The 17,806-nt window shown below is 51.1% G+C and overlaps 1 protein-coding gene across 1 annotated transcript; it reads left to right on the plus strand.

Moving 5' to 3' along the window:
* The first annotated feature begins 217 nt into the window (after positions 1 to 217).
* Positions 218 to 14,229, plus strand: RBP2 (retinol binding protein 2). Its single transcript, XM_059663798.1, has 4 exons — positions 218 to 373; positions 8,626 to 8,804; positions 12,137 to 12,238; positions 13,987 to 14,229. Exons 1-4 carry the CDS (start codon positions 301 to 303, stop codon positions 14,035 to 14,037), a joined length of 405 nt encoding a protein of 134 aa, XP_059519781.1. The 5' UTR covers positions 218 to 300; the 3' UTR covers positions 14,038 to 14,229.
* The last annotated feature ends 3,577 nt before the right edge of the window (positions 14,230 to 17,806 follow it).

The following is a 17,806-nucleotide window of genomic DNA, read 5'->3' on the forward strand; positions in this document are numbered from 1 at the left end:
CTCTGTGGGAGCCCAGCCAGCCAAAAATGGGGCTGCCCAGGGCCAGCTGTGTGTGGCCGTCACCAGGACACCCATGCTGGCCCAGGCCAGGACTTTGACCATGGGTTGCCTGTAGTCCTTCTGAACTTTGAAAAGGAAAGGGAAGTTCCTCTGGGCTGTGCTTATCACCTTTGAACCTGTTATCTTCAGAGCCATAAACCCAACCCATTAGGCTATAAAAGTGACTCATTCCAAAAACGCTCTCCCTGCAGCCTGCTCCTGGACGGTGACCACGCACCACGGTAACCAGAGGCCATCACCATGTCGAAGGACCAGAATGGAACCTGGGAGATGGAGAGCAATGACAACTTTGAAGGCTACATGAAGGCCCTGGGTAAGGGGGTGGCTGGGGGTGGAAGAGGGAGGGCAGCTTCAGAAGGACTGTGGTCTGGCCCTCTGGACAGTGCCCCTATGGAGCTCTCACATCTAAGTGCAGGTCTCACTCCTCACCTACGAGCTATGTAACATCAGGCACATCATACACATTCCCTGAGGCTCGGATTCCTCTTCTGCAAGTTGGGAATAGTAGTAAATGAGATTGTGTCTGGAATGTCCTTAGCGTAGTACGTGGTCCACAGAAAAAACGCACTGAATGGAGGATACGCATACACAATCACGTACGCACGCGCACACAAACATACATGTGCATACAAGAGCAAAGCCAGACCTGAGAGGGTCATGCAGTCGCTCACGTTCCTGTGACCGCCATCTCTTAAACAGCTGGTTGGGCCCGATATTATCCACCAACGGCCCTGCATTGCCCTTTTGTCAGTCTTGTCGTGGGAAGAGAAGAGGAGTGGCTCACAAATATTTCAGGGCTGGAGAAAAGCAAGCCCGCAGAGGCCAGGAAAGGCTTTGGTCATAGACGTCCAACCGGGTGGTACTGCTTACCTGACTTCTGAAATAGACTCCACGCCAGGGGCTCAATTAGTGTGTGTCCCGAGCGGACTCTCTTATAGGATCTCTCGTGGGGTGGGCAGAAGCCACTGGAAGGCAGGGGGACTGGCCCTCTGGAGCTCCCTTTGCTGGGCAGCCACCATGGTCTGGGCACCGAGCAAGAGGCTTTGGCTGCTCATCCCGACTTCATCCTGCACCGGCCTCCCGCTCACCTTAGCCAGCGGTAGCACCTCCTCCAGGTGAGGAGTTCCTGGCTGGAACTTGCCCACACAAAATAGGAGAACAGTGGCCACGGGTGGGGCCGGAGGCCCAAGGGTTTGGATATGGGGATGGGAAGTCTCATCAAGAACGGTTGTCATGGTCTTGTGTGTGCAGTTCACTTCTAGCTTAATGAACATTTCCAGTGTGTGAACAACGAGGGCTGTGGCATGTTCGACAGTTTATAGGACTTTCTTCGTGTACATTGAACATATTTCCAACACTGGGTAGCTTTTTTTCCTCCTGGTGATCCGAATTTTACCTCAATACATAGGGCATCCCCCAAAATGGATGCATGCACTTTGAATAAATGGTAAAGGCAGTGTTTATTAAAATACATTTCATTTTCAAAACTGAGCTAGCAGCTGGGACAGCGTGTATACATTCTTAGGGACACCCTGTACTTGGAAGAGGAGGTGGGAGGCAAAAATCCTAACCGTGTTGCACCTGGTTTTAGTGCCCTGAGTGAGCAATCGGAACTGAGTTCTGATTCTATCTGTGGGCAAGTAAATGGTCTGGAGCTTAGCTCTGAACAAGCCATCAGAGGAGGAAGGCGAACCAGAGGGGCCAACATAGCCTTGGCTTTCTCTCTGACCTTGACCTTCTCAGAACGGGTTTCCTCATCTGCCGAGTAGGGGAAATAGCACCAGCGTTGCCTGTTTCTCCGGAAGATGTCGGCAGTGGAACGCCGGGAAGTGCGTTAACGAGGGCCTTTGGGGGCTGCCAGGTTTGAGCAGCCGGCCAAACAAGCGGATTCGGGGAAATATCATCAGAAAGCAACTTTGTGTCTTCTTCTGCTCATTTTTAAAGAATGAAAAGTCCTGCGGTGACTTTGGGTATAAAATCCAGCCTCTGTCTAGTTTCCACTCTGCAGGGTGGGCCCCTGAAACCCTTTCTCTAGGTTTAAGGTGAGAGGCCAGCCACTCTGTTCCGCCCTCTGTCCTCTCCGGGAGGAAGGGATCCATGCAAGGCGCGCTGCCAGTTCTCTCTCTAGAAACGGCCTTCCTGGGGCCTCTTCCACACCAGTGTGCAGCCTCCGCGTGGGGGAGGGGTTCCCACCCTGGGAATGCGTTGTTTGCATAGCTCTGTCTTAGTATCTTTGGTATCAGATGCCTATTGTCTCTTACAGCTGCAGTCAGAATTTCCAGTTTAGCGTCATAGATCTACATAGATCTACAAGCTAATGAGGAAACTGTTGTACCTTTTTTTTTTTTTAAAAAAAAAATAGGTTTTATTGATTTTTAGAGAGAAAGGAAGGGAGAAAGAGAAAGATAGAAACATCAATGAGAGAGAAACATCATTGATCGGCTGCCTCCTGCATGCCACCCACTGGGAAGTGCGCCTGCAACCTGGGCATGTGCCCTAAGCAGGAATCAAACCAGCGACCTCTTGGTTCCTGGGTCGACACTCAACCACTGAGCACACCAGCCGGGCTTGTTGGACCTTTTTGTGCCAGAGTCTCTGAAGTTTAGGAGTAGGCTGCCACTCTCCTGATTAAGATGAAAACTGTAGGTGGTTTACTAGTTAAACCCCAAAGGTGGATGTGCTTGATGCCTCAGTTTACCCAGCTGCTGGTAGCCCACGGTGTTGCAGGGCCCCAGGAAGTGGCTACAGCTTGAGGCCATGATGCCACGCGCAGAAATGCTTTAGCTGGAGTCACTTCCCACCATGGCGACAGGACACCTGCTCCCTCTCACCTGCCCAGGGGGCCTTAAGCTGGGGGAGAGGAAGGCCCCGGTGATGACTAAAAACAGGCCTCAAGGGTCTCAGCCGGAAGCAGCTGAGGGAGGGCCACCCCGACAATTTCACCTGCTGAAAGCAGCCCAGCAGATCTGTGCAATTTCCTCCACACCCGCCCTGCAAGGCAGGGGCTGTTGCTCCAACGCTGACAAGCCCATGGAGCTTGCCTGCCTTGAGGCTGGGGGCACGAGGCCCTTGGCATTTGGGGAGAACACACATGGAGATCTCAGCAAATCCCAGATATGTAGACACCGTGAGGTATAACTCCACTTCCTGCCAAAGAATCGTCACTTTCTTAGCGTTAGTCCCAGCGTCAGGGAGTTGGCTTTCTCTGTGGGCCTGACTGCTGGTTCCGGGGGGAATGAGAGACTCCCAGTGACTCACCCCACACCCCAGCTGCTGGTCCCAGCAGAGTGACACGTCATGCCAACCTTTGGGTTTGCCCCAAATTATCAAGTCATTAACTGTTCAAAGGAGTGCCAAGTGTCAAGGGCACCTCCTCTCCTGCTTTCCAAGACACTGGCCTTTCTTGAGGCCCCAGATTCTTTTTTGACAGCAAATAAAGCAGCTGGTAAACTCACTTACCCTGAGAAAAGTGTCATGCCCTGAGGCCCTCCTTCTGGCTGGATCAGGTTGTGTCTGATTGGGTTGGTGTTTTGTTTTGTTTTGGGTAACAGAAATCTTTATGTACAAGTATAGGCACCTGATTTTTTTTTTTTTAAAGTCACTTTGCAGCAAAAAAGGGAGGTAATTGCTATTTTTATTTTTTTTTGTAACTCAATAAAAATTATACCTACATTTTTGTCAGATCAACAAAAAATATAATAAATTTTTGGTGTGCTGCAGATTTTAGTAATTAATTTGTGTGTGCCATGGGATGAAAAAGGCTGAAAATCCCCGGATGAAGATGATTTTAGATAGTGGTAAGTGCTTAAAAAAAAATAAGAAGGAATGATGGGTGGTCAGGGAAGGCTGCCTGAGCAGGTGACATCGAAGCCGAAGCTTAAATGCCGAGAAGTATTATTCCAGGCACAGGGAACAGCACGTGCAAAGGCTCTGGGCATGTTCGAGAACCATATGACGGCTGGTGTGTTGGGAGTGTGGTGAACAAAGAAAGATCCGTCTACAGAGGCAGGTCAGGCCTTATGGTGGGAAGACTTAACCTAGCTTATTCTTGAAGGATCACTATGGCTGCAGTATGAAGAATGAGTCACAGGAGGGCAAGACTGGAAGCAGAGATGCCCATTAGCAGGCTGATGTGTTGTTCGGGCAAAACATGATGGTGGCTTGGGCCAGGGCAGTGCCATGGGCTGGAGAAAAGAGGACAGATCCTGTGTATACTTTGGAGGTAAAGTGCTTGCAGATGAATACGAAGCAAGAGGAAGTGAAGATGGGCCCCAGGCTTAGGCCTGAATAACTGGGAAGGTGGCGATCCCATTGGCTGAAATGGGGAAGGCCTGGGGAGGAGTGAGTTCAGACGGGGTGCTGGGCAGGGGACATGCGTGCAGCATTCTGCTTTCCATAGTTGGTTTCAGATGCTCATTATGCATCCAAGTGGAGTATTAAAACTGGCACGTGGACACATGATCCAGAGCACAGGGTGGAGTCGGGGGCGAGGATGGAAGGACTGCTTTCCATCTCGTGAGGGGAAGTATCTGAAGCCCAGGGAAGCGGGGCAGGGGCTGGCCTGGGGTCACCGTGGCTGGGAACTGCTGCAGTGCAGACAGGAGCCCTGTCTGATTCTAACACCCAAGCTCTCTCCGCAGCACTGTTCCGGGAGGAGGAACTAGGCCCAGGGTTAGGGGAGGAGGCTTCGTTCTCGCCAAGTTTGTCAGGATGCGGACACCTAAGTAGACAGGCAGGACCCTTAGTCACTGCACGGGAGCCCCTCAGAGTCCCTCGTAAAAACGAATGAGTGTGTGAGTGAGTGAGTGGAAGTAGAGATTCCCATTAGCAGGCTGTTACGTTGTTCAGGCAAAACGTGATGGTGGCTTGGGCTAGGGCAGTGCCATGGGCTGGAGAAAAGGGAGGAAGATAGGGAAGGAGGGGAAAAGGGAGGGGGGAAGGAAGGGAGGGAGGGAGGGAGGGAGGGAGGAAGGAAGGAAGGAAGGAAGGAAGGAAGGAAGGAAGGAAGGAAGGAAGGAAGGAGGGAAGGAAGGAAGGAAGGAAGGAAGGAAGGAAGGAAGGAAGGAAGGAAGGAAGGAAGGAAGGAAGGAAGGAAAAAAGAAGACAGACTGTCTAATGACCCAAGGAAGAGTTGGCGTTAAAACATTTGGATTCCTGCTGGCGCTCACAAGTCAATGAGGTCATTGCCGAAGCTTTGTATAAACCGCATGGTACCTGGTTGCACTTTCAAACAGGGAAAGTGCTGGGGGTGGAAGAGACCCAGGTGAAGGCAAGTTTCGGCCCTTCCTTGCTTGTACCAGCAGCACCTCCATCCTGGCCCCTTCCCAGTGGGAAGTAGTAGCCTACAGGTGAGGAGGTAAAATAGAGCAAGGGGAGCAGGGAGGCACCCCAAGGTCTCCGGCCTGCCTCTGCTGGCCAGAGAAAGTTTGAAACCTATTTAAAAATGCCCTTGAGGAGTGAGAAGAGGCAGGTAGGAGGCCAAGCCAAGTCCTCTCTAAATGTGTCATACGGAGGAGGAAATGGCATGGAAGAATGGAGAGGATTGCTCCTCCACACTGCTGCTCACAATTGCCTCGAAGTGCTGATGATGGGAGAATGAAGGGGTCCAGGTTTGAAGCCCATCACCGGTGCACTGGGAATGGGTCTCAGATTTCATGTGATGAATATGTGTGCAATCTCTGCTCTTTAATTTACAAAGAGTGCCTGCCCTTTCAGCCTGCAACTCTAGCTTTTTTCACAATAACATTACAAAGCATTTTAATGTTGAGTAGCATACTCATATTTCACCTTTATGGCTTGCATTGTTCAAAATGCAGTTATGAAAAGTATGCTTTTAATAAAGTCACTTCAGTGTTGTTTTTTTTCTTCTGCGGCAGCTACAAGCCATATATATATTATTCAGGACTAGCTTGCCTTTGGACCTTCTCCCCTGAGGTAGAAATTCATTTCACCCAGCTGTAAATCAGGCGCGGAGCTACCTTTCATCCAGAGAAGCAGATAAAACATACTTGATAACCCTGGTGTTAGAATACCATAGCAGGAAAATAATTTTCTCTGCAGAGTACAAAGGGGAAGCGTTTCTGTAACCTGTGTGTGGGTGCGCGTGTGTGTTCTACAGCTGCAGGTAAACCTTCCTTTTGATTAGAAATATCACGGCTCCCTTCCCCAGAGTGGAGCAGAGGTGGCGTGATTAACTGGCCTGTGTAAACGCTAAAGGGTAGCCAAGAGGCCAGGCCATTTTTCAATCCAGAGAAGAAGTGGTGCTTGATCACATTTGCATAGAGCCTCTAACAAGATTCCGCTGGCCCCGGTCAGAAAGATTGAGTAGGGATGCTATTTCCAGGGCAAGCCGGTCCCCCCAGCAATAGGCGTTTTAAACTGCGATCCACCTTTCTAAGCAGCCAAGGACAAGCAATATTTTCTGCTGGGGAAGCCTTAGTTGTGACTGATACACGGAATGTATTTGTAGGCAAACTGTCGGGAGCTCCAGCCCAGCTGAGTAGCTCGGAACCTGCCACTTAACGTCTCTGGGCCTTGCTATCCACATCTGGGCAGTGAAAATAGGCTTGTTCTCTGACAAACACCTCGGTTCTGAGTTCCTCTGTAATTCCCAGTTCTTTCTGAGTAGTTTTTGCCTGGAGGAGCCGCCTTCTTTGTTTCATCTGGTTAATACGTGACCTGTGGTTGGTTGGTTCGTTGGTTGGTTGGTTGGTTGGTTGGTTGGTTGGTTGGTTGGTTGTTGGTTGTTGGTTGTTTTTTTCTTTCCATCTCCACCTGTGGTGCCAGCAGCAGGGTGTGGCCCAGCATGGGCCTCAGCACCGAGGGCCAAAGCTAAAGCTCTTTACCCCCTGGTCAAACCTTGGAGTGAGGAAGCTGACACAATGCCCACGTGACGGGCCAGGGCCATGCAAGTGAGCAGATCAGCCGCCATCCGACTGTTCTTCAGAGTCCGGGCCCTTGGACAGCGTCGGGTGGTGGACGTGCAAGTGTGGCCCAAACACTTCACTCCAGACTGGGTTTGACTGAAACAGAAAAGGCCAAGGCTTGGAGGCCAATGTGCGTCACATAACCACAGCTGCTTGGCACTGTGTAAAGCATTTTATCATTATTTTAAGTGAATTTTTACCTCAAATAACTGTGAGATAAGCCATCTTTCCCCCATTTTACTGGAGAATTTACAGGCATAAAGGGGGCCAAATATGATTTGGTGAGAGACTAAGAGCTTAATGATGTTCACAGCAAAGGAACACATTTAGCAACCCCAGACTTATCCTCCGTTTCTAGGTTGATTCCACAAAGATAGCGCCCTTTTGGCTTGAAGGATGGATTATGTATAACCAGAGGTTAGCAAGGAGGTGCACGCAGCACTTAGCTTTTTACTGTAAAGTACAGAGCTTGGGAAATGCAGCACTCCATTGAAGGGCGTGCTCCCTTTTACTTCCTAATGGTCTCTAAGAGATGAGTAAGATTTCCGTTAAAATATCGGGACAAAGAAAAGCTGTAGATGAATAAACGCAGCAAAATATTGGTAATTGTTGAATCCGGGTGATGAGTGTAGGATTCCTGGTACTCCCCTCTCTACTTTTGTTTGTTTGAAATTTTTCATAATAAAAATATAAACAACTGGCCATCTTTTCCTTAAAAACAATGAAGCAAATCTCAAAGCAAGTGTTTACTGAGTGTCTACAGCAGCGGTTGCTAACCAGTGGTGCTAGGACCACTGGTGGTCCGTGAGGCCCGAAAGGTTGGTGACCGCTGGTCTACAGTATCTGGAGCACACTTAAAGCTGGTGAGGGAGGGAGAACAGCCTACGTAAGTAAGCTCCTAATCTGCTTTAAAAATGGAAGTTTTGCCAAAACCGGTTTGGCTCAGTGGATAGAGCGTCGGCCTGCGGACTGAAAGGTCCCAGGTTCGATTCCGGTCAAGGGCGTGTACCTGGGTTGCGGGCATATCCCCAGTAGGAGATGTGCAGGAGGCAGCTGATCGATGTTTCTCTCTCATCGATGTTTCTAACTCTCTATCTCTCTCCCTTCCTCTCTGTAAAAAATCAATAAAATATATTTAAAAAAAATAAAAATAAAAATGGAAGTTTATATGTACCCTTCCGTGCTTGTAGACAATAACAAATTCCATCTTTGCCTATGATCTAGGCTGGTGAGTTTTAAACAGTCTTTTTTCTTTTAAAACATGAAGTTGTATGTTTAGCAAACTCTTCAAAAGAAACCCAATATGTCAAATAAGTAGAATGGAGCTGCTGTGGTGGAGGGATGTGTGTGTGTGTGTGTGTGTGTGTGTGTGTACACATGAATACATAATGAATGCATATTGGAGAGTTGCAGCTCAGGCATGACCCTGCCTGCGACCTCCCCCTGCCACCAGGGCTCCCCAACAATTGACTGAGCTGCCCAAACTGGCTGGGTGTAAGACAACTCTTGTTTCCTGCTTAGGCAGAGAAATGGGGCCTGCCCTGCCCTGTGTCTCCGGTCCTGATTGCTTGGCCTTGTTAAAGAAATGAATGAGTCTGGCTGAGCACATCAGAACCTCCACCACTCCCTTTGCCAACAGATATTGATTTCGCCACCCGCAAGATCGCGGTCCGCCTGACTCAGACCAAGATCATTCAGCAGGACGGCGATAACTTCAAGACGAAAACCAACAGCACGTTCCGCAACTATGACCTGGATTTCACCGTTGGAGTGGAGTTTGACGAGCACACCAAGGGCCTGGACAACCGCACTGTGAAGGTACTCAGCTGGGCAGGCGGTTGTCATGCGCGCACTCTGGAGAGGCTGGCTGTTTGGCTTCACAAAGGGAAAATGACAGCAACAACCTGGAAGGGGGACCAGAATGGACTTAATGATGCCGGCACTAAGCAACATTATCTTAGGGAGGAAGGGGCAAGCTAGCTTCTGCACTAAGCTTATGAGCAAAGGGGCGATTGGAGGGTGCGGCCCCTGCAGGGTCTGGCATGGGCTGGCGGGCAAGGAGAAGAGGGCCCAGTGGGGGGTCGTAGGGAGGACTCCGCCCTGTGAGCTGAGCAGGGTAGCTTCCTGGGGGGGGGGGGGGGGGCCAGCCTGCTCAGCACCAGCCACACATTGCCACGAGGGACTGATACCTCATGTTCACAGATTTTTTCCCCCAAGAGATGTTGAGAATTCATAGGTTTTCATATGAAATATCTCCATTTTAGGTGAGCCCCACTGGTTTATTTTTTAAAGAAGAATGAGGTGCATCGCAAACAAAACACTCAGTGTACTGAGTGAAGTCAGGGTTCCCCCGTCCCAGGAACTTCCAGAAGTCTCGGGCAAGCCTCTGGCTCTGGGTCAGCGTCACCCTAACTCCCAGGACCTAATGGAGCAAATCCCCAGGCTTCCGAAGGCCAGGCTGCCAGGTGCTTGAGTGGCGTGCGTGTAGGGAGGATTCTGAAAGCGAGCAGCCCTGAGTTCACGTGTTATCTCCCTCCAAGCACAGGAGCTGGAGTACGGAGGAGGCCGGCCCTCCCCAGAGGAGCGGTTTGTAAATAAGGCAGAGAGTGGAAGCAGCAGGGGGCAGTGGGTGGAGGTGGGGAAGGCAAGGGTCCCCTCTCCTCCAGAGTCACCAGTGTGGTATCACAGCCTGGTGAGCAATTGTCTCGGTGTTCACACTCACACTCCGTGCTCCTGCCTTTGGTTTTCCAAATCCAGTTATACCTGGTCAGTCCCCACACGTAGGAATGGGGAGAAAGTTAATCTCAGTCAAATTGAAGGATTCTCCCACCCCAACCTTAGCATCATATAAGGACCCCAGGGGTCACACAGTCCAGGAGAGGGTTTCTGGTTGGTCATTTGGTACGACCACCAGTGGCTGCTCACTGTCCGTGCCCGTGTAGTTTGCATGAGAGTGGGCAGCTTGAATATTCATAGCACCCACCCCATTTGTGCCAATGCAGCCACCGGGACCTCTGCCCTGGCTCCCAAGCTGGGGAGGTGAGCTGGGTATCCTATCGCCAGGTACCCATGTCATCACCCCCAGCAGAGGCCAGCCCCTCACAGTGCCAGGACCCTCCACCCTGCCCTTCCTCATTCTCCAGGCACCCCACTCTCCCCGGAGTCCCCCTTCTCTTCTGCTTCCAGAAGCTCTTTCAAAAGTTGGAGGTCTCAGCGCTTCCCCAAGTCATGGGCCATGAGCGCTGTCACCTCCCTGGGATTGGAAGGGAAGGTTGTCATCCTTCTTTGCTACTGACATCCAAGCCACGAGAGCGGGCCCGTGTTATTTCTCACGCCGTCCTGCGGCACTGTCCCCTCAGCCATCACGTCGAGGCTGAATTATATTCAGTGCCCTCGCTAAGGAAGTCGGACATGAAAAGCACTTTGGAGATACTTCCATCAGAGTGGACCTGGCATGAGAGCCTCAGCGTCCGAGCCTGGGACGGCCCCTGCGAAGCCCCACCCGCGAGGCTGAGGGATCCACAGGGCTTTTCTGAACTGCGTGGCTGGGGGGCCCATGCATCAGACACCAGAATTCACAGGAAAATTGGCGCAGAATTTCAGTTGAAAATGATTCATTTCCCCCAGTCTTTGCATTTTGGTTGAGAAAGAGACCTGTTCTCTCTGACTAGTTCTTGCATCACCATGGATGGCGGAGAACGCCCTCTTCCTGAAATGATCGGCGTCCTTTCAGCCCTTTCTGCCTCAAATCTCAAATGATTCCCTGCGTTAACACCCACTTTCCTTCTGCCTCTCCGCTTCCCTCAGACCCCACTCTCCCCAGGATCAGTTCTTAGCCCTGCAGGGAGAGGGAGAGGGAGAGGGAGGAAGGAGAGAGAGAGAGAGAGAGAGAGAGAGAGAGAGAGAGAGAGAGAGAGAGGAAGGAAGGAAGGAAGGAAGGAAGGAAGGAAGGAAGGAAGGAAGGAAGGAAGGAAGGAAGGAAGGAAGAAAGAAAGAAAGAAAGAAAGAAAGAAAGAAAGAAAGAAAGAAAGAAAGAAAGAAAGAAAGAAAGAAAGAAAGAGAGAGAATATGAATGAATCCCCTTTTCTACTTTTTGTCTCTGCTTGCCCACAGCAAACAGTTGGGTCTCTCTCTCTCTCTTTCTCGCTCTGGCTCTGGCTCTCCCTCTCCAGTGGGGACTGAGAAGTACCAGGACAGACTGTGCCCAGTCTCCCGCACAGGACTGTTCCCAAGAGAATCAGCACAGAGCAGGTGCCCTCCGCGCTACCTCCTTCCTGTGACTTGACTGGTACCCTTCAGCCGGAAGGGGCGACAGGGGGTGGGTGAGCCAATCAGCCACAGAGGGTGCCCGCCCCTCTGCAGTGTGCTATCACTCTTTTATCTTTGACTGTGAGATTAATTGTATCAAAAAAGCCTTCATTTGCATTTCTCTTATCATGAGTGAAGTTGATTGTCTTTTCTTAGGTTTAAAAGCCATCTGCTAGGGTTGTGTTTTTCTTTCCTTGTGTCAGGGGAGGGAACCATTTTTCTGGCCCAGAGCCATCTGGATATTTATAACATCATCCGAGGGCCATATGAAGTTATCACCTTAAAAACTAGCTGCTCTATTTGGTCAAGCATTTAATTAACTCACTCCTAATGCCGTGGCAGGGCCAGCCCAAATGACGTTCCCCACCCCAAATGTAAGCTGTGGGTTGGCGTCTTCAGTTGAATTTCCTATTAGGATAATGATCTTTTTCTTACTGGTTTATGGGAGCGCCTTATATAGAAGGGGCGCAGGTCTTTTGTCTGACATGTGTTACAGTTATTTTTCCCAGTTTGTTATTCATCTGCAGACTCCGAGGTGTTTTCCCTCCCAGAAATGTTACATCGTGAGACAGTCACATTCATCATCTCCCCCGCTTCTGACTTGGAATGCTATCTGTCCCATAGGATAAAATGGAAGAGTAGAATTCCTTAAAAGAGGACAGAACCAGCCACAGCCAGCCGGTTTGGCTAGAATGGCAGGTGTGTGTGGAAATGAGCCTGGAAGGTCTCGGCCGAGGCTGAGGGCTCTGCCCGGCACAGCGTCGGGACTGCAGCCGCAGGTTGACGTTCGTCTGGTCCCAGTCAAGGCTACGCAGTTGATTTGCTGGAACTTGTCATTGCAGTCGCTGATCACCTGGGAAGGCAATGTCCTCGTGTGCGTGCAGAAGGGGGAGAAGGAGAACCGTGGCTGGAGGCAGTGGGTTGAAGGGGACAAGCTCTACCTGGTAAGTCCCGGGTCTGCCCAGCTCCCTGCCTCTGTGCTCACACGAGCTGCCTGTTCATCCAGCCTGGCACCTTGACAAGAAAAATGGCCCTGCACTCCCCCGCTGAGCTCCAGCCAAATGTGTGTGGTCATAGAGTCAGAAAGCCATTCCTGTCTGGCTCAGGGGTCTCCAGGAAGAAATCTATACGGCCGTTTCTGTGATGGCTGCCGTTAAAATGAAAGTTCAAAATGCTGAGCGAGGGAGCTGAGATCCATGGAGAAATGCAGGGAACCTGTAAAGAGCAGCCAGAGAGAAATGTGAGGCTCAGAATTAAGATGTCCCCAGAGATGGTGGGCCCAGGCCTCCTCGCAGCTATGTGAGCTTGGAAAAGAGAGGTTGGGGTGCAGGTGGAACGGACAGGGGGCAGCTGAGCCCATGAACTGCTTGTAGGCCTCAGGCATGGACCTCCCATCATAAGCTGTGTCCACCGGATGCCAAACTAAAGCAGTGCAGTGGGTACCATTGCTGATATCCTTGAATTATATCTGTGTAGGTAGCTTACTTTTTTATTCTTCAATCTTCAAGGCAATGTATGGGTCAAACATTCAAACAGTGAAAAATTCTTCACTCCTTCATGCATTCAGTCACTCATTTGTTAAATAAATGGCTCATTCAACTAATGGCACTTCATTCATTCATTTATCTGTGGAGTCAGGCAGGTGCCTGGCCCCAGTGTCAGTATTCAGGTCACCACGTGCCCTTCAGAGCCAGCCTTGCCTCACCTGGGATCTTTATTCCAGAGCAATGTCAGCTGATGGATGACCAATGGGAGGCATGCGCTGTTTTCCATGGAAGGTTTTCCCTACCTGCTCGGGGTTGGATGATGGATCGTTTTAATTGTAGTGCAATACCCAACGGTCCCTGTGGTGAAGACAACGGATTCATCGTCAACTGCGATGATTTCCTGGTGCTCCCCACACCCGTGTTTTTCTCTCCTTCCTTAAAGAGTCATGAGTTACGGATAAGGCTTGAGGGCTCCCTCTATCTCAGTGGTTCTCAACCTTCTGGCCCTTTAAATACAGTTCCTCATGTTGTGACCCAACCATAACATTATTTTTGTTGCTACTTCATAACTGTAATGTTGCTACTGTTATGAATAGTCATGTAAATATCTGATATGCAGGATGGTCTTAGGTGACCCCTGTGAAAGGGTCGTTCGACCGCCAAAGGGATCGCGACCCACAGGTTGAGAACCGCTGCTCTATCTGGATGAAAAACAGCATCTTATCTGCAGCCCACACCCTTTCATTGCCTGGGCCAAGACCAACCAACGTTCTGATCTCCCAAGCCCAGAAAGCCCACAGGGCTGAGCCACACGGGTCACCAGCAGGCATCTTCCTAGGCCCTTGCCTTCCAAATGCTTCTCCCCACTAGAGCCTTCTCTTCTTCATGGCTTTGCTGCCTTTTATAAATTAGGTGATGTTGCTTTAATCATGAAAGTAGGAGAAATCCCGCCCAAGAGGGTAATTTCTTCAAATTTTTTGTTCTTATAGTTGCTCAAGCTCAATTCAAGGGTCAAAATCAAATCAGGGCATGTCAGCTGATTGGATCCATGAGATGCACTTTGCCCAGAATACGTGTCCTCTTTGTTACAGTCAGCCCCCCCCCCCCCCCACCTCCCACCCAAATCACAGACAACACGAAGGCCAGGGGCCGGGCAGAGGAAAGACCCAGGTTGTTCATCACTCACCCACTTTCTGATGTTGCAGGATCTGACATGCGGTGACCAGGTGTGCCATCAAGTGTTCAAAAAGAAGTGATGGCCATGAGGGGCCTGCTCCACACTCCCAGTGAAGGGTTCTTCACCGGCTTTGAGACGAAGCCGTGGGGACCCTCCCACTCCTGACAGAGCCTGTTAAGACATCTGGATGGGTTTTACACGGAACGAATGTGTACCAGTGACAAACATATTCTCCCTTCGTTGAAACCTGGCATTAAATGAAAAAACAAAAACTCACTCCCATACTTTGAAATCCTTTATCTCTCTCTCCCTGAATTTGTAGAACTGTCAGTTTTATCCCCAAGCAGAACAGGTGACTGCCTGCCTGTGGTTTTCTGTGTGGCTGTGTTGTTGTTTATATTTTAGTTTAGCCTGTTTGTTGGTTTTCTGTTAGTTCATTTGTTTGGCGGCGGAGGGTGTGTGTTTTATCTGGAAATGTTCTCTGGCCAACATAGTATCTCCTCCTAATCCTTGAACATTGCCTATTTGAGATTCATTCCTTTAGATAGCACATTCGTTTCTCCAAGATTCTATTTTAGGATGCATATGCCTTCTAGTTTGTACTTTGCCTGAGCAGCCATTGACAGGGGCCTCCCGGAAAGCTGTGCTCCCCCACAACCACGCATGTTCCTGCGGCAGGAAAGTCAGGGAAGTGCCCGGCTGGGGCCTCATGCTGGCTGGGGACCCGGGGAGGTTGGGGGATCTTCCCGTGGGCTCTGGGGAAGAGAGGAGCCTCCTGAGGAGGTGCAGCCCAGCCCCTGTGGCAGAGCAGGAACCCAGTGGAGGGGCTGCTGAGGGGGGGCCTTTGTCCCCAGCTTCCCTGGAGCTTCTCCGGGTGCCCAGGTCCCCCTGTTGGTGCCCCCGGTCTTGCCCACCACAATCTCAAATGACCCTGTCCTTTGTCCCTGGAGAAAACCTTATTGAATGAAATCGTCTGAAAGCTCATTGAGGACCAGCTATAAAGTATTCCACACGTGTAGGGGGTTGTATTCACTAGTGATTTTTTGATCCTAGGGTTTACAAACGTACTCTAGGGTCTGCTAGCCCCCCAAGATTCTGTGACAAGGTTCATGGTCAAATAAACCTCAGGAGTGCTGAGAGCATATCCCCTCCTTAGACATTCACAGTAAGAATTGGTGTCTCCGTAGCTGTGCACAGACCTGCAGCAGGCCCAGCCTGGAGCCCTGGGTCCCCTTCACCCTGAAGCATTTCACGCCCACGGGTGTTTTGAGAACACGGTGCTCATGCCTTACGCGTGCACAGCACTTCTTCAATTACAGAGAACAAACAATGTCATTTAAAACTCCCGTTTCCCACGGGAATTTTCTCTGTGTATTTTTCCACAAATGAAGAGAAACGGAATGGGTTCGTTGACATACAGCGTGAAAGGCCGATGGTGGCTGTATTCATTCTGCTGACCGTTCCTTTTCAACAAAGATGCATCTGAACCTAGAAGCGGTCCAATCCGAAGTACCTGTTTCAAAGCCGGGGCCGATGTGTGGGGGCCAGGCCTGCCTTCCAGCCTGCGCTCACCGTGGCTGAGAGAGGACAAGTCGCCTGCCTCCTATTTCTATTCCCTCAGCCAATTTCAAAACCAAACCATGACAGGAGTGCTCCCCCCGGGCACTGACAAGGCTGGTGGGGACAGAGTGAAAGTGGTCAACCTTTAAAACCCACTGAGGCCCTGGCCAGAGCCGCTCAATGGCCAGAGCAGCAGCACTCTCACCAAAGGGTCTCGGGTTCCATTCCCCGTCAAGGGCACTTGAAGGAGCCCTGCTCTAGGCCATGTTGCATGAAGTTCACACGGGAGGTGGGTCGATAACGATGGGTGTGAGCTTGGGGGAGAGGGAGGAGAATGATACTCCACATGGCTTAGCAGTGGGAAGGGGAAGGGGTGCCGAGGGACTGGGTTAGGCCTAGCACACCAGGCAACAGAGCAACAATTGCAAAGGCCACATGCCCTCTCCCCATCACCCACGTCACCCTCCAATGGCTAAATGTCACCCCCTTCCGGTTCCCTCCCCTGGCTGGGCTGGGAAGACAGAGCAGCCAGGCCTCCACAGACATTTTTGAGGCCAGGAAGCGATGATGTCATCAGGGGTGAGGGGAGGAGGAGAGGGAAAAGTGAAGGAGAAGAGAAAAGAGGAGGAGAAAGGCGGGGAGAGGGAGAAAGAAAAGAAGAGGAGGAGAAGGAAAGGGCGGAGCAGGGGGGAAAGGATGGGAGGGGTGGGAAAGGCGGGGAGGGAAGAGGAGAGACAGGAAGAACCCACACTCACTGTGAGTAAATGCAGAGAAAGGCACTGTCCAGGCGAACCAGGCTGCACAGTCCGCAGCCAGAGCAACGGCAGCCAAGACTCGCCCAGGGGCTTTCTGTAGTTTGAACCCCTGTCCCCCAAAGCACAGGCAGGTTCCTTTAAAGGACTAGCAGGTCAGCGCAGAGCAACTAGGCTTTCAGGCGCTCTAGAGGCTCGGCCTGGCTCCTTGCAGGGGGGTCCAGGTTCGGCTCTTTGTGGAGCATAGTTTCTGTCCTGGAGCTCTTTCTAGGACTATGACAGAAGAGCCCATTTTACAAATGAGGAAGCTGAGGCTCAGACCAGGTCCAACATTCACCCTGACCCCACAGCTGGGTCTGTCTCCACACTCTGAGACCTTCCGCGAAGGAGGGGGCCTGGGCAGGAACAGGGTGGCCCTCCAGACCTCCCCTAGAACCGTGGTCGGCAAACTGTGGCTCACGAGCCACATGCGGCTCTTTGGCCCCTTGAGTGTGGCTCTTCCTAAGCCTTAGGAGTACCCTAATTAAGTTAATAACAATGTACCTACCTATATAGTTTAAGTTTAAAAAATTTGGCTCTCAAAAGAAATTTCAATTGTTGTACTGTTGATATGTGGCTCTGTTGACGAATGAGTTTGCCGACCACTGCCCTAGAAGGTCCCAGAGCCCTGGCATGTTCAGGACACCACCAATGCCATGCCCGCCCAGGCGTCTGTAATCAGGCTGTGTTTTTCTGAAATCAGTATTCCCCGTGAGTCTCCTTCAAGACTAATTTGGCTGCAGGCAGGACCTATTGAGAGTGACTCATTTGCCGTCCCCAGCCGGGGGGTGAGGTCCTGCCTCTGGGCCGAGCCTGCCAGCACTGACGACAGAGCTGGCCTCCCGGAGCCGACCCTTCCACTTGAACCGGCCTTTATACTCGTGATCTGTGATCGATGAGAAGGGCAGAGGTGGGGTATTTAATTTTGGCTCACTGATTACACTGGTTATGTAGATGGATCCAATTAGAAGCTGGGGCTTGAGAAAACAAACCAGCAACGACCCAGACAGAATCTCCAAGAGCTTTAAAGATTTGGTTGTAGGTTTTCCAGGGCTGGCCCTCACTTGAGTTGCTCCTCATGCTTCTAGATTGCTACGGTTCTGGAAAGTGAGGGGAGACCAAGGAGAAGGCCTGGAAAAGGTGGGCAAAATCCACCCTTTCTGGAATATTCTATCAGGAAATGCACCCAGCCCATAGGAGCGCAGTGAGCTCTTTCCGTGGTCAGAGGCTGGGGACACGGGGGCGCCCACAGGCTCCTGTCAGGGAAACAGCCATGCGAGGCCGTCCACGTAGAGGGAATTCACAGCAGGGAAGTGCTCACATAGACTGAAAAGCTTAGAAGCCGCTCAGAGCTTAGCCACAGCAGGAGGCTGCCAGGACCACCCACAGGGCACAGAGGATGCAGGAGGAAGGTGGTGTGGCCCCAGCCTCGGCCAGGCAGGGCTGGACCATGGTGATCAGAGGAGACACAGCCACCGCCAAACAAATATCCCCACA

The sequence above is a fragment of the Myotis daubentonii genome, chromosome 14 (genome assembly GCF_963259705.1).
Source record: "Myotis daubentonii chromosome 14, mMyoDau2.1, whole genome shotgun sequence".
NCBI lineage: Eukaryota > Metazoa > Chordata > Mammalia > Chiroptera > Vespertilionidae > Myotis > Myotis daubentonii.

Coding starts and splice junctions, on each gene's coding strand:
- RBP2 (XM_059663798.1), top strand. CDS start 301: ATGTCGAAGGACCAGAATGGAACCTGGGAGATGGAGAGCAATGACAAC. Junction 374..8,625: donor AGGCTACATGAAGGCCCTGG/GTAAGGGGGTGG, acceptor CTTTGCCAACAG/ATATTGATTTCGCCACCCGC. Junction 12,239..13,986: donor AAGGGGACAAGCTCTACCTG/GTAAGTCCCGGG, acceptor CTGATGTTGCAG/GATCTGACATGCGGTGACCA.